General features: G+C 41.9%; 1 protein-coding gene across 1 annotated transcript in view; it reads right to left on the bottom strand.

Annotated features, from left to right (window-relative positions):
* Nucleotides 1-11,854: 11,854 nt before the first annotated feature.
* Nucleotides 11,855-14,080, bottom strand: part of auh (AU RNA binding protein/enoyl-CoA hydratase) — a 212,380-nt gene continuing 210,154 nt past the window's right edge. Inside the window, exon 10 of the mRNA XM_055632868.1 lies at nt 11,855-12,615. Within this exon, the coding sequence (XP_055488843.1) occupies nt 12,538-12,615 (78 nt within the window). The 3' untranslated portion in view covers nt 11,855-12,537. The remainder of the gene's footprint in view (nt 12,616-14,080) is intronic.

Here is a 14,080-nt window from a genome sequence, read left to right as displayed (position 1 = left end):
GTGTTTGACTCTGCACCTGACTTTGAGGTGTCATGGCATGGACAAGTTTTAACATGATGACTATGCACCAGGGCTAACTTGATTATTTTTGTGGACAAGTAAATTGCTTTCAAATAGGATTAGAAGAATTATAAAAGAATGCAATTAAAATGACACACTTTGTTTTTGACAAAGCATAAATAGGCATTAATATGGGGCACAAGTTCACCAACATATTAGAAGGATGTGGTTAAATGGTATGTACGATGCACAGAAAACTTCAATTGAATGCAGAAACTAAAATATCAAACGGAGCAAAATTCTAGAGATTAAAACACTATCTGTCTAATCATGTTTTCTAGAACTGTTATTGTCAGACAGAAAACAGCAACATAGGCAGTAAACTCCAGCTGGAATAAAGATCAAAGAACAGAGAATATGTGGATAATTTAATAACATTGGCAATTATCTATTTTTAAAGAAATTGAGAACCTTCCACATATTTTGGTCTTCATCTCAATCAGGTTTTTGGAAAGTCCCTAATGTACCTCACGGTTGCCCAAGTAAAAATTTCCAAGCATCAGTCATGAATTTGACATTCATGGCAAGATATAACCTGATGAAGCTTATCAAATTACAGAGAAATCCATTCAGGCATAAGCTTCTCATTGCCCACTATGATGACTTAATGTCTACAAGATACTATCCACTTTTGTCTGTCCACAAAGCTAAAATATAATAGTTCAATGCAATTATTTCATTTTTTTTTAAAAAGCAGACTTCAAATTCTTCAATTGTCAGTTGTTTCACTTTCACCCAGTGAGAACCATTCTACATTTTAACCCATTTAATTTGTAGGGCACCTGAAGGCAATTGAACATAAATCTTAGCACACTTATAACTCTAAACATCGTTCAACCATTTGCAATCATCTAGTAGTCAAACTGCTCAGCTCAGAGATCACACATTGGTGGTTGACGTCTGAAGTTCCATGTCCAACTTTGGAATCTCAGTTTAACCTTGCCCGCAGAATCAATCAATTGCCAAAGAAAGGTAAAATGTTAACAATTTGATGTGCATCCATTTTGGCAAATAATCAGCACTGGCACCAATGGACAATGCTATGAAATAGCTGTTTTACTTCAGAGTCACGTGAGTGACTACGTGAAGAACCCCGCCAGGATGCATGCGTGTCATATCGCTACACGCATTGCGAAACGTCAGGCGGGGTGGAACGATGTTCCCCCGCAGCGGCAGTTTTAAAAAGCCGGAACCAGCAGGTAAGAGTTACTCTGCGGTCTTTTTGTGTGTTTCCTATACCAACTTACAGGTGGGAAGCATGGACAAGTCAAAGAAAGCAACAAGGGCTGCGACAAAGCTGGTGGGGGAGGACCGCGGAGTAGCGGGCAGCCAGCAGCAGCCAGCGGCACTTGAATCACCGATAATGGGATCAGCTGTGCCCGATGTCACCTCCGCACCGGCCAGATCCACTCCGCGGCCGGGCGTTAAGGCAAGACAGAAAACGAACAAAGTCGTGGACACAGATGAGTCCGACTTTGAGCAGCCGCGGGCGGCCAGCGACCGTGAGCGCTGGAGCCGGATGGAGCAGTGTGTGGAGCATTTGCTCCAACGTGACAGGCTCCGGGAGATGGAGTCGAGTCACTGTGGGCTCTATGGAAAACCCACAGCAGCACCTCTTGTAGGGCTGCACAGTGCTTCTCCCTCATCAAAAGGGAGCACTGGGGGTCAGTACTGGGCTGATCCTGAAGAGGGGTTCGCAGAAGAAAAATCAAGTGTGCAGGGGATGCAGGAACGAGAAAATCTGCTGGACATGGTGTCCAACTTCATACAGCCAGACAAGACTGGCCAAAACCTGGAGCAAAAGCTTGCTGCCAGTATAGACTATATGTATTTTAACCAGCTACAAGAACAGGCTGTATTGGACACCACATCAAGACACCTGGCACCGGGTAACTGTATATCCCTGAATGTTCCAGTAGTCAATACTTGTATATGGAAACATATTGGAATAGGAGTTAGAGGCATGGATGTCAAACTCCAAAAGGTATTAAAACTCCTAACAGCAGGGATAACAGCATTCACCCGCACAGTGGATGAGAAGGACATGTCCCAGGACCAACAGGATGCACTGGCATTGCTTTGCAACACTCAATATGAGATAAACAGCATCAGGAAGAATGCCATCCGACCTACTTTAAACCCGAAATTCGCGGGTCTGTGCAAACCTGGGAACATAAAACCACCAATACTACTATTTGGAGGTAACCTATCGAAGCAAGTCAAGGAGCTCGATGAGGAAGCAAAAACCCTGGGACTCGTAAAAGGGACTTCATCAAAAACCCACTACAGCCACAGCCAGCACCCCTACGCACCCACCAATAGAACAAGACCAACTGGTGAAAGCTCGAAGTACACCAAACATGAGTCTTTTTTAGGCCATGGCCCAGACCGGCCTTCTTGGAAGATACGTGAACCTCCAACATCAACCAAACCACAAACCCAGACACCACCGCCTCAACATCAACAAAGGATTTACACAAAGAAGTAAACCTGCCACTGGTAACTATGGAGGTAGGTGGGTCTGGTTCCCTACCAAATACAGGGAGCATGGAGGTTGGGGTGAGATTACACTCCTTTCTGGATGCATGGGGCATGGGGCATGTTAACTACCGATACTTATATTTTAAGCAGTATCCAGGGATATACAATAGAATTTATACACAAGTACAGCCCTCCAGTTCAACATATACCGAACCGAATGTTCGTACTTTCTGGTAAAGAGAAATCAGAAGCGCATGCTGAACTGGAGCGGCTTTACGCAAAAGGTGTAATTGAAAAATCCCAACACGAACCGCTAGAATTCGTGTCCAATATATTTACCAAAAAGATGGTGGTTGTCGCATCATCATAGATCTGACCAAATTCAATACATTTGTACAATATATTCATTTTAAAATGGAAACCTGTGTTACTGCTAAACAATTGATTTCCAAAGGTTACTTCATGGCTAGCATCGATTTAAAAGATGCTTACTATTCAGTGCCTATACGAGGTGACCACAGATGTTTCTTAAAATTCAACTGGATGGGACAGCTCTGGCAGTATAGAGCGCTGCCAAATGGGTTAACATCAGCCCCCAGACTGTTCACAAAAATTTTGAAACCAGCCCTAGCGTTTCTACGGAAACGAAAACACATGGTCATGGCATATCTAGATGACATACTTATAGTGGGCAAAACTTTGGAATTGGCCAAACAAACTGTAACAGCCACAAAACAGTTATTTGAAAAACTGGGGTTTATTATCCATCCAGTTAAATCTAAATTAACGCCTTCCACTACAATGGACTATTTGGGGTTCACCATTGACTCAGTTCACATGTCGGTGACTTTGCCAAAGGGAAAGGCTATAGACTTAATAGAGGCTTGCAATAACCTCATTGACATCAGTAAACCATCCATCAGATTGGTAGCAAAAGTAATTGGCAAAATGGTGGCTGCCTTTCCAGCCACACAATTTGGACCTTTACATTACCAAAATTTACAGAGAGCAAAAATACAAGCACTCAAAATCAATGCTGGTCATTTTGACAGACCAATGAAGCTACCAATCAAAGCTATAATGGAACTAAAATGGTGGATAGATAACATTTGGCTTTGTTTCAATCCAATCATTATCAGCAACCCTTCAATGGTGCTACAAACTGATGCCAGTGCACTTGGTTGGGGTGCCACCAATTCCATCTCCAGCTGTGGAGTTAGATGGACTGCTCAGGAGGCATCATTATTACTAACACTGGGCATAAACTACCTGGAAATGTTGGGTGCATTCTATGGCCTAAAGTCATATTGTACTGGGTCATATCACCAGCATGTTAGACAACAGATTGACAATACCACCGTGGTAGCATATATTAACCACATGGGTGGAAACAAATCAACATCATGTGACAATCTGGCTAATACAATTTGGCAGTGGTGTATCCAGAGAGATATCTGGATATCAGCTACTTACCTACCAGGTAAACTAAATTTAGTGGCAGACACCAGGTCACGCAAATTTAATGAAAACACCGAATGGATGTTGAATAAAAAAATATTTGCTGATATTACAGCATGATATGGAACACCAGATATCGATCTATTCGCATCCAGGCTTAATCACCAGTTATCAAATTATGTTTCGTGGGAACCAGACCCAAGGACTGCTCTCACCCCAACCATGGACTGTTTACCCTCCTACCATCCGGGAGGCGCTACAGGTCTTTCCGTTGCAGAACCAGCAGGTCGAGGAACAGCTTCTTTCCGGCTGCTGTCACTCTACTAAACAACGTACCTCGGTGACTGCCAGTCACCCCCCCCGGACACTTATTATTTATTTTTTTTATTCAAATCGTTTGCTATGTCGCTCTTCAAGGGAGATGCTAAATGCATTTCGTTGTCTCTGTACTGTACACTGACAATGACAATTAAAATTGAATCTGAATCTGAATCTGGGGCAGCGGCAGCAGATGCATTTTCGCTGCATTGGGAGAAATTGTTTATTTATGCATTCCCTCCTTTCTGCCTCATCAGTCGGGTATTAAGGAAAATACAGCAGGACTCTGCATCTGGTATTTTTGTAGTACCCGATTGGCCTACTCAACCATGGTTCCCAGTGATACTGAACATGGTATTAGAACCATGTATCACCATCCCGAATAGACCAGACTTGTTGGTTCATCCCGTAACAAGGGATAGCCACCCATGCCATAACTATTTGAATTTATTAATTTGTAGAGTTTAAAAATACCTCTACTACAGCTGGGACTGACGGACCGAACAGTGAACATGATTTTGGCGGCCCAAAGACAGTCCACCAAAAAACAGTATCTGGTCTATATCAGGAAGTGGGAGATGTATTGTAACAAAAACAGCATCACCTACAGAGATATGAACATCCCGTCTGTTCTGGAATACCTGGCAGGCCTCCATTATGATGAGGGGCTCAGTTATAGTGCCATCAACTGCGCCAGAAGTGCCTTATCAACTTATCTATGGTAGGAACAGAGCGTCACTTTGTTGGGACTCACCCACTGGTAACAAAACTTATGAGGGGAATTTTTAATACCAATCCCCCAAGAACCAGGTACTCCCAAATATGGGATGTGAGTATTGTCCTGAAGATGCTCAGGAATTGGTCTCCAGCAACAGCTCTGTCCCTACATAGACTGACATTAAAAACAGTCAAATGACAATTAAATAGACTATTGACTAATGGCATTGATCACGGCACAAAGGGTACAGTCATTACATAAATTAAGACTGGACAACATGACTTCTAAATCTGAAAATATTATGTTTCATATTTATGAATTAGTAAAGCAGAACAGACAGGGATCAGCGGGCCTCAATATAGAATTTAGGTCTTACCCAACAGATGATCGTCTCTGTATAGTAAGACATTTGTCGTTATACATGGAGAAAATGAAAATCATCAGAGGCAATGAGAAGGCACTTTTAGTCAGCCATAAGCAACCATACAAAAGAGTGATGGTCCAGACCATCTCAAGATCGCTGAAACAGGTTCTAACACAGGCTGGGGTGGATAATAATATTTTTAAATCTCATTCCACCAGGGCTGCAGCTACATCGGCAGCTATGCAGTTGGATGTGCCAATGGACCTCAAGGCAGCAGGATGGTCAGGGAAAAAAACATTCCAACTATTTTATCATAAACCAGTCATGAAACCTGGAACATTTGCAGAAACAATTTTAAGTTCTGTAATTTAATTTACCCCATAAATAGGGGTTATAATTTGTGTTAATAAATGTCATGGATTTTAATGTCGGATTCATGTCTAAATTATGTTGACACAATTCCTCCTACAGTCATTAAGGCAGATGTGATGCATGGACTCGTTTCCACGACATGAAATCACAGAGCTTTGAAATCTTCACGTAGTCACTCACGTGACTCCGAAGTAAAATAATAAGATTAAACGAGAACTTACCAGTTCGAAGTTTGATCATTATTTTATGAGGAGTACGTTGAGGGAATACGTGCCCTCCGCTCCCACCCATGATCATATACTCAACTGGTATTTCTTTCTCTAATCTTACTATGTTTAAGTCATTACAGTTATCTGTGATTTCACACCGCTGCTTTGAAGAATGACACGCATGCGTCCTGGCGGGGTTCTTCACATATTCCCTCAACGTACTCCTCATAAAATAATGATCAAACTTCGAACTGGTAAGTTCTCGTTTAATCTTACTATTTTGCTGGTCTCCTCCTCAGTTTAGTGTGGCTATTGTGGGGAATAGTGAAGATATGAAACGTCGTAACCATTGTTTCCCACTCTCCATTCCAAATATAATGGGTACCTTTAAATGGGTTCTAATTTTCTCCTCAATAAACATCTGGTTTCATTTGTATCAAAGTGTGAGCGCGCAAACTTGGCTAACCTGCAAATAATTTGGGTATTTTACTTGGTTATAAGTAGCTAATTTACCTTGTTTATGCATCACCGCTCTGAGAGTTGCAACCTCCAAGGCTAAGGACAGAGCTCTGGGAAGTGGAGTAACTGAAGAGCGGGTCGAATTGACTTGGTGTAATGGTCTTTTGTTGTAAATATCTACTATTCAACCTCTTAACCTTAAATTGTGAGCAATTCCTCAATGTTTGTGTCAACCGGTCAGAGTATAGACAGCATGTTTATTGTCAGATCCCTAGGGAATAATATTTATTGGTTTACTTTCCATGCTCTCACTGCATTGCAAATAATTTTTTGCAAATAACTATTTGCAAATAACTTTGCAAATAAATATTTGCTGAGAAGCTGGTGGGGATATGAAGGAATTCCCACTGCAAGGGGTTCTTTAGAGAAACAGCAGTTTGGGGTCCATTAAGTAATTGCACATTGTTCTAACACCTTAATGAATGACATATTCATTTTTCCTTTGAGTTACAATTTCTGTCAAAGAGCTAAGTAGTGAACTGGAACACATCTGGATTTTTGATATTTTATTATATTTTGTGATGTACTATTCGGGTGATCTGAAAGCTGACAGGTGGGGTGGCTTACGTTAGCAGAAGTAACGAGTCTTTGGTATTCTGACGAGTTCAGGCTTTAACTATTACATCGATAAAATACTCTTTTTTCTTTCATATAACTAATGACACACCATTGGTTGCATGCTCTCTTTCTGTCTATGTTTTTCACCATCATCACACCATTGGCAGAAAATCACACCCCCCAAAAAAGGGATCTATCTGTAGTGAAGCTGTAAGTTTTGATGTCACTGGTTGTATACAAACAGCAAATGGAAATTTTGGATGGGTGACATTTATTTCAGCAGAGTGTTGGCAATGGAAATATACATATATTTTCCAAATATGCCTTTGGGGATTGTTATGTTGGTTTCATTGGTAAAACTCTAAAAATTCAAGCCCGACTAATATTACTGCCTTTCAGATTTACTCAAATTTTGAAGAATTTTCCAAATATTTGTCTGGAAGATAGTCTATAATTTAGTCAATATTTAAAACATTCAACTAAAGTTTGTTTAAATAATATTATTTGAAGTTCATAGAAATATGAAAAATAGTCTATGTTGACATGGTATGGTGCTTAAATGTTACACATTCTATGTGGTGAAGAAACCATGGGTTCCATGAATTGGCATGGACTTTAAATTTCTATCAAGTCAAAGGTAAAATGCAGGGATAAAAGATTTTAAAAATAATCCAATTTTTTCTTTTTCACTATCTAATGAGTTTGTTTTATGTCTACTCGTGGCTGTGTGCAGACAGCATAGCGTCTGCATAAACGCAACTTTAATTATTCTGAACCTGTACTTTTGGATTCTGCTCATTTCCATGATGTGGATTTGCGTTGTGTGGATTATGTGCAGGTAGTGAAGTAAACTAGACTAATTTTACTTTTCTTGATTACTTATCTTGTAACCAAAGTAAACGTTGGTGAATTCTTGGAGATTGATCAGGAAATCAACAATCCAACAGTACCTACATACCTCAGTTGAGCTCAATTGCAGATTCTGATTCACTGTTAAAATTTGCCCGTGGAGATTAGAAAGTAATCAAACAGTAGGAGTCTTTTGAAGTGACAAGAAAATTATTGCACGTGTTTAATAACATGATGTGCAGCATCGAAGCGACCAAAATACTTGCTGCTAAACTTTACAAGTCCTGGATGCTGACAAATTCACAAATTTAGAACTATGCAATAACATGTTCTTGTGGTGTAGTTTTCAACTAGCTGCTGCAGAGGATTATTGATTTAGGTGTCAGAAGATCAAACTACATTCTTAACGTGCCTAAAATAACAATTTTGCATACAATTCCTACTATCCACACATTACTGGTACTGTTTAGACAGCTTTTATTTCTTTTGGAAATAGCAATGCTCATGAAGTATATCATTTTGTCTGCTGGTCCAACAAAACAACCTTGGCATTGATTAGTCCTATTTCATATGTATTTACACTTTGGATTCTGTCATCGAATAAGCCAGCCATCCATATTCTGCTGAAGTAAGGCCTGGCTGTGCAGATATATACCTAAAAAGACAAAAGGTTCTATAGATCCAATGAAACACTGACGAATTAGGCTTCAAGATATAATAGATGTTGACATTAATTTCAAAATTTAGTGGAAAATATTGAAAGCTGCAAATATAACCAATAAAAATTATTCGTTTCCAGCGCAACTTACTCAGCGATTGCTTGGGGAACAGAAAGACAATTGAACAACACTATGAAGTAATTCATTTTAACTGTTGGCTCATATTAGATCTACAGAACAGTCGCTGGTGTTAAGAATAAACAGCTGGAAGAACTCAGCTGGTTGGACAGTATCTGTGAAGGTAATTGGCTGGATGATGTTTTGGGTGGAGACCCTTCTTCTGACTGATGGAGTTGAGGGGAAATGGTGCTAAACAGAGGTGAGGGAAAGGGGTGGTGCAGTAGCTGGCAACAGATTGGCAGATCCAGGTCGTGGTCATACAGCACAGAAACAGGCCCGAATTTGTCCATGTTGACCAAGATGCCCAATCTAAACTAGTCCCACCTGCCTGTATTTGATCCCTCTAAATATCTGCTATCCATGCACCTGTCCAAATGTCTAAATGTTATACTACCTCCTGTGGCAGCTTGTTCCATATACCCACCACCCGATTAGACATACAATGTATAACATCTCAAGTTCTTTCTCACCCACTTTAAAAACTACAACCATTCTTTTCAAGGTTGATGCTCAATCATTTTTGAAGAGCTTCAGACATGGAGGGAGAAAATCTTAATAATTAATGCATCACTTCATCATTGTTAATACAAAAATGCATTACTGGAGCGGATCCTAAGATATACATGCATTTGGAAAGACGGGTTGATTAGGAATAGTTGGCACGGTTTTGTGTGTGGAAGATAGTGTCTCACGAATTTAAAGTTTTTTGAAGAAGTAACCAAGAAACTAATGAGTACAAGGCCGTAGATATGGTCTATATGGACGTCACCATGGTCTTTAAGGTTTCACGTGGTAGGCTGCTCAGGAAGGTTAGATTGCACAGGTTTCAGGGAGAGTTGGCTGACATACAGAAAAAAAACACAAAGTGTTGGAGTAACTCAGTGAGTCAAGCAGCATCCCTGGAGAACAGATAGGTGACATTTCCAGTTTGGACCCTTCAGTCTGTATCCTATCATGAAGCTGATAATGTACACATTTAGACACAAGGAATTGCAGATGCTGGCAGTGCCGGATTTAGATGAAGAGAGGCCCTAAGCTGTTCCACTTGTGAGGCTTCCAACGACCGGACAGCTATGGCGGCCAAATCTCCCACAATTCAAAGCGAGGGAGAAAGTGCCCAGCGCCGACCAGTTGCCGTTGCAGTGCGCATGCGCAGGGCGGCCGATGATGTGCTGGCCGTGGTTGTGCGCATGTGCAAGGCGGCCTGCCGTGTCGGCGGATGAGGAGCGAGCGGAGCCCGGCGGCCCGGACACGGATAGCGGGGGGAGATGGAGAGAGAGAGAGATAGAGAGGGGGGCCGCCCAGAGTTGAACGGTAGGTGTTCTGCCTTGGCCGGAGGCCCCCCTAGACCTCGAGGCCCATCAATTTTTTTTGGGGGGGCCCCTAGAAAGTGGGGGCCCTAAGCTACAGCTTGTTTAGCTTATACGTAAATCCGGCACTGGATGCTGGTACATCTCACTGGATGCAGAATTGGCCTCAATGTAGAAAACAGTGATTGTGGACGGTTGTTCATCAGACTGAAGGCCTATGGCTAGTGGTGTGTCTCAGGCTGGGCCTATTGCTGGGACATCATGTTGCAGTTGTACAAAACATTGGCCGCACTTTGAGTATTGTGCTCAGTTTTCATCGCCCTGCTATAGGAAAGATGATAAATTCTCTGGAAAGAATGCACAGAGGATTTGAGGATGTTGCCAGGACTTGAGGTCCTGGGCAAAAGGGAGACCTTGAGAAAGGGAGAATTTATTTTGTCAGAGCATACAAATATGGTAGGTGATCTTAGAGAATGGATAGGCAAAATGACAAAAGTGCTGGAGTGGCTTGGCAGATCAGGCAGCATCTCTGGAGAACATTGATGGGCTGAATGCATAGTCTTTTTCCCCAGGGTAAGAGAATCAAAAACTAGAGGGCAGGTTTAAGGTGAGAGGGGAAAGAATGAATAGGAAACTGAGGGAAACTTTTTCAAGTTTCAACATGGTAGTGGGTAGATGGAACAAACTGCCAGAGAAAGTAGTTGGGACAGGTACAATAACAACATTTAAAAGACACTTGGTTGGGTATATGGATAAGAAAGGATTCGAGGGATATGCCCAAAAGCAGGCAAATGCGACAAGCTTGATTGGCATGGGTGATTTGAGCTGAGGGACCATTTTCTGTGTTGAATGACTCTTATCAAGTATCATTTTTTGGTGCAGCAGATACTGTTTTGGCGGAATATCTCTAAATCTTGCAGCTCTTTTGTAATAACTTTGAGATAACGCCCGGTTACGGTCCCAGCCCGTCCCCGCGTACCTCGGTGTGAAGCTTGACAGAACATTGTCATTCAAACAACACCTGGAAGGTGCCAAGGCAAAGACAAGTGCCTGTGCCGCACTGATACGCCGCCTAGCCACATGGGGAGCCACGATGAAGACACTGCGCATGTCCACAGTGGCCCTGGCGTTCTCAGCCGCCGAGTACTGCTCCCCGGTCTGGTGCCATAGCCCTCACGCCAAGAAGCTGGATGCTGCTCCACGCTGGCCCTCTCTCAAAAGGCACATTGACCAGTGAATCCCACCTCCTCCATCAGACTGTCACAGAGACACCACGACGAGTGCGCCTCAAGTCACGGCAACCCTTTGCCACGCGAGGCCAAGAGCTGCTCTGCACAACACCGGCTGAAGCTTCCAAGGCCGCCTGGGTCAAGACGAGATGGAGAGACCAGTGGAAGTCAGTGGAACCATCTAGGCTACACTATTACATCAATGACCCCATGGACGTCCCTGGCCAGGACCTGCCCCAAAAGCAGTGGACAACCTTCAACCGCTTGAGGACAGGCATTGGACGCTATGGAGTAGTGATGAAGAGGTGGGGCCTCGTGGACCGCACCTCCTGCGAGTGTGGGGACCCAACACAGACAGTGGAGCACATAGTCACCAGTTGCCCCAAACACCGGCCACCGAATGGTGAACGAGGTCTGATTGACCTGGACGATGACAGGTTGGCCTGGCTCGCCTCAACGGAGCTGCAGGCCTAAAAGACACACGACAGAAGAAGAAGAAGAGTTAACAAACCAACTAATTTATACCATCTGCTCCATGACGGCAAGAGAACAGAAATGTAACAAATAATGTACTTTGCATAAAAGTTATTTATTGGATTGTCATATAAAATCACATTTCTTCTTATCAATGTTGACAACTCTGCTCCATTTTCAAATTTTAAAAAGTTTGTTTAGACATTCTGAATTATATGTTTATCCATAACAATCAGATTTTAAGGAAATATGTTTAAAATGTTTTGATCTATGAAATCAATACTCTTGTAAAACCTGATTAACATTTTAACAAAGCTACATTAGAGCACAAGAGTGATACACAGGGTGATAAATCGTTCACGTCCCTTCATTCAAAACAAGGTGCAAATATCATCACAACATGTTTATATGGGGTTGGAATATAAACCAGCTACAATCCTATTGACACATATTCAAGGTCTAAATATGCCAATTCTTATTCTTACATTCCTCACATTTGCAACTGTTTAAAATTATTTCTGAATCATGAGGAGAAATAGATTTCTGTTGCAATATTTATGCTTCATAAAATAGGGCATATATGACTCCCAAAGAATTTGTATAACAGCAAATGTTTAATATGCAGTAAAATGTACAGTAGGTCTGCACATTTTTCTTGAGATAATACGCTTATGGCTGTTGAACAGTATTTCATCGTAGCATCTGAATACGGTAGATAGAAAACACCATAAATAGTAATATTTTCTTCTCGTTGTACATGCTGCTTCTGATGTGTACGTTTACTCCCCAGTGTAGCGGGGTAGTCGTTTTTCTTTGAAAGCGGTAATTCCTTCAATTCGGTCCTTTGTTGGAATCACCTGCAATTTTTAAAAAATAGGTTGAGATTCTGACTTCAGACTCGCTGCAAAACTAGGTAAGTAAAGAACCATATTAAGAATGAAGAAGATTTCGGAAACTTTAAAAACTGCTCTCGTCATAATTTCAGTATTGCTTATAGTCAAATATATGAACACACCCACACAAGATTTTGAACAAAACAGTGATCGAATTAGGTCATAGGTGATAGAAGTAGAATTAGGCCATTCGGCCCATCAAGTCTACTCCACCATTCAATCATGGCTGATCCATCTCTCCCTCCTAACCCCATTCTCCTGCCTTCTCCCCATAGAGGTTATGACCCCTGTACTGAACAAAAATCTATCTCTGCCTTAAAAATATCCACTGACTTGGCCTCCACAGCCTTCTGTGGCAAAGAATTCCTCCATGATTAAATAAATTTCTCCTCATGTCCTTCCTAAAAGAACGTCCTTTAATTCTGAGGCCTCTAATTCTAGACCTCTGGTCCTAGACTAGTGGAAACATCCTGTCCACATCCACTCTATCCAAGCATTTCACTATTCTGCATGTGTCAATGAGGTCCCTCTTCATTCTTCTAAACTCCAGCGAGTACAGGCCTGGTGCTGCCAAATGCTCATCATAGGTTAACCTACTGATTCCTGGTGGTTCAGGCAATATGTGTGGAGGGAATGGACAGACAGAGTTTTGGGTCAAGACTCTACTTCCTCCAGCATTGTCTTTTGCTCAAGGTTCCAGCATCTGGTGACGGCACAGTGGTGTTGCGGTAGACCTTCTGCCTTACAGCGCTAGAGTCCTGGGTTCGATCCTGACTATGGGTGCTTGTCTGTATGGAGTTTGTACGCTCGCCCTGTGACCTGCATGGGTTTTCTCCCTGATCTTTGCTTCCCTCCCACACTCCAAAGACATGTGAAAAAGGGTCTAGACACGAAACGTCACCCATTCTTTCTCTCCAGAGATGCTGCCTGTCCCGCTGAGTTACTGCAGCATTTTGTGTCTACCTCCAAAGACGTACAGGTTTGCAGGTTAATTGGCTTGGTATAAATGTAAAATTGTCCCAAGTGTGTGTGGGGTAGTGTTAATATGCAGGGATCGCTGGTCGGTGTGGATTCGGTGGGCCGAAGGGCCTGTTTCCGTGCTGTATCTTAAAACTAAACTAAAAAATCTGCAATTTCTAGTCTCCATAAAGCTTTTCCTTTTCTTGCAGCCTAATAATGTTAAATGCAATAATTATTGAGAAAATTCTGGAATTTATCTCTGTAAAAATCCTATACATCTCGACTTCTACAGTGGCAAAGTATTCATACCCCTTGAACTTTTCCACATTTTGTCACGTTACAACCACAAATGTAAATGTATTTTATTGGGATTTTATGTGATAGACCAACACAAAGTGGCGCATAATTGTGAAGTGGAAGGAAAATGATACAAAATGTGGAAAAGTTCAAGGGGTATGAATACTTTTGC

Source organism: Leucoraja erinacea, chromosome 3 (genome assembly GCF_028641065.1).
Source record: "Leucoraja erinacea ecotype New England chromosome 3, Leri_hhj_1, whole genome shotgun sequence".
Lineage (NCBI taxonomy): Eukaryota > Metazoa > Chordata > Chondrichthyes > Rajiformes > Rajidae > Leucoraja > Leucoraja erinaceus.
The sequence above is the reverse complement of the archived record's forward strand: the minus strand, read 5'-3'. Positions and strand labels throughout refer to the sequence as shown.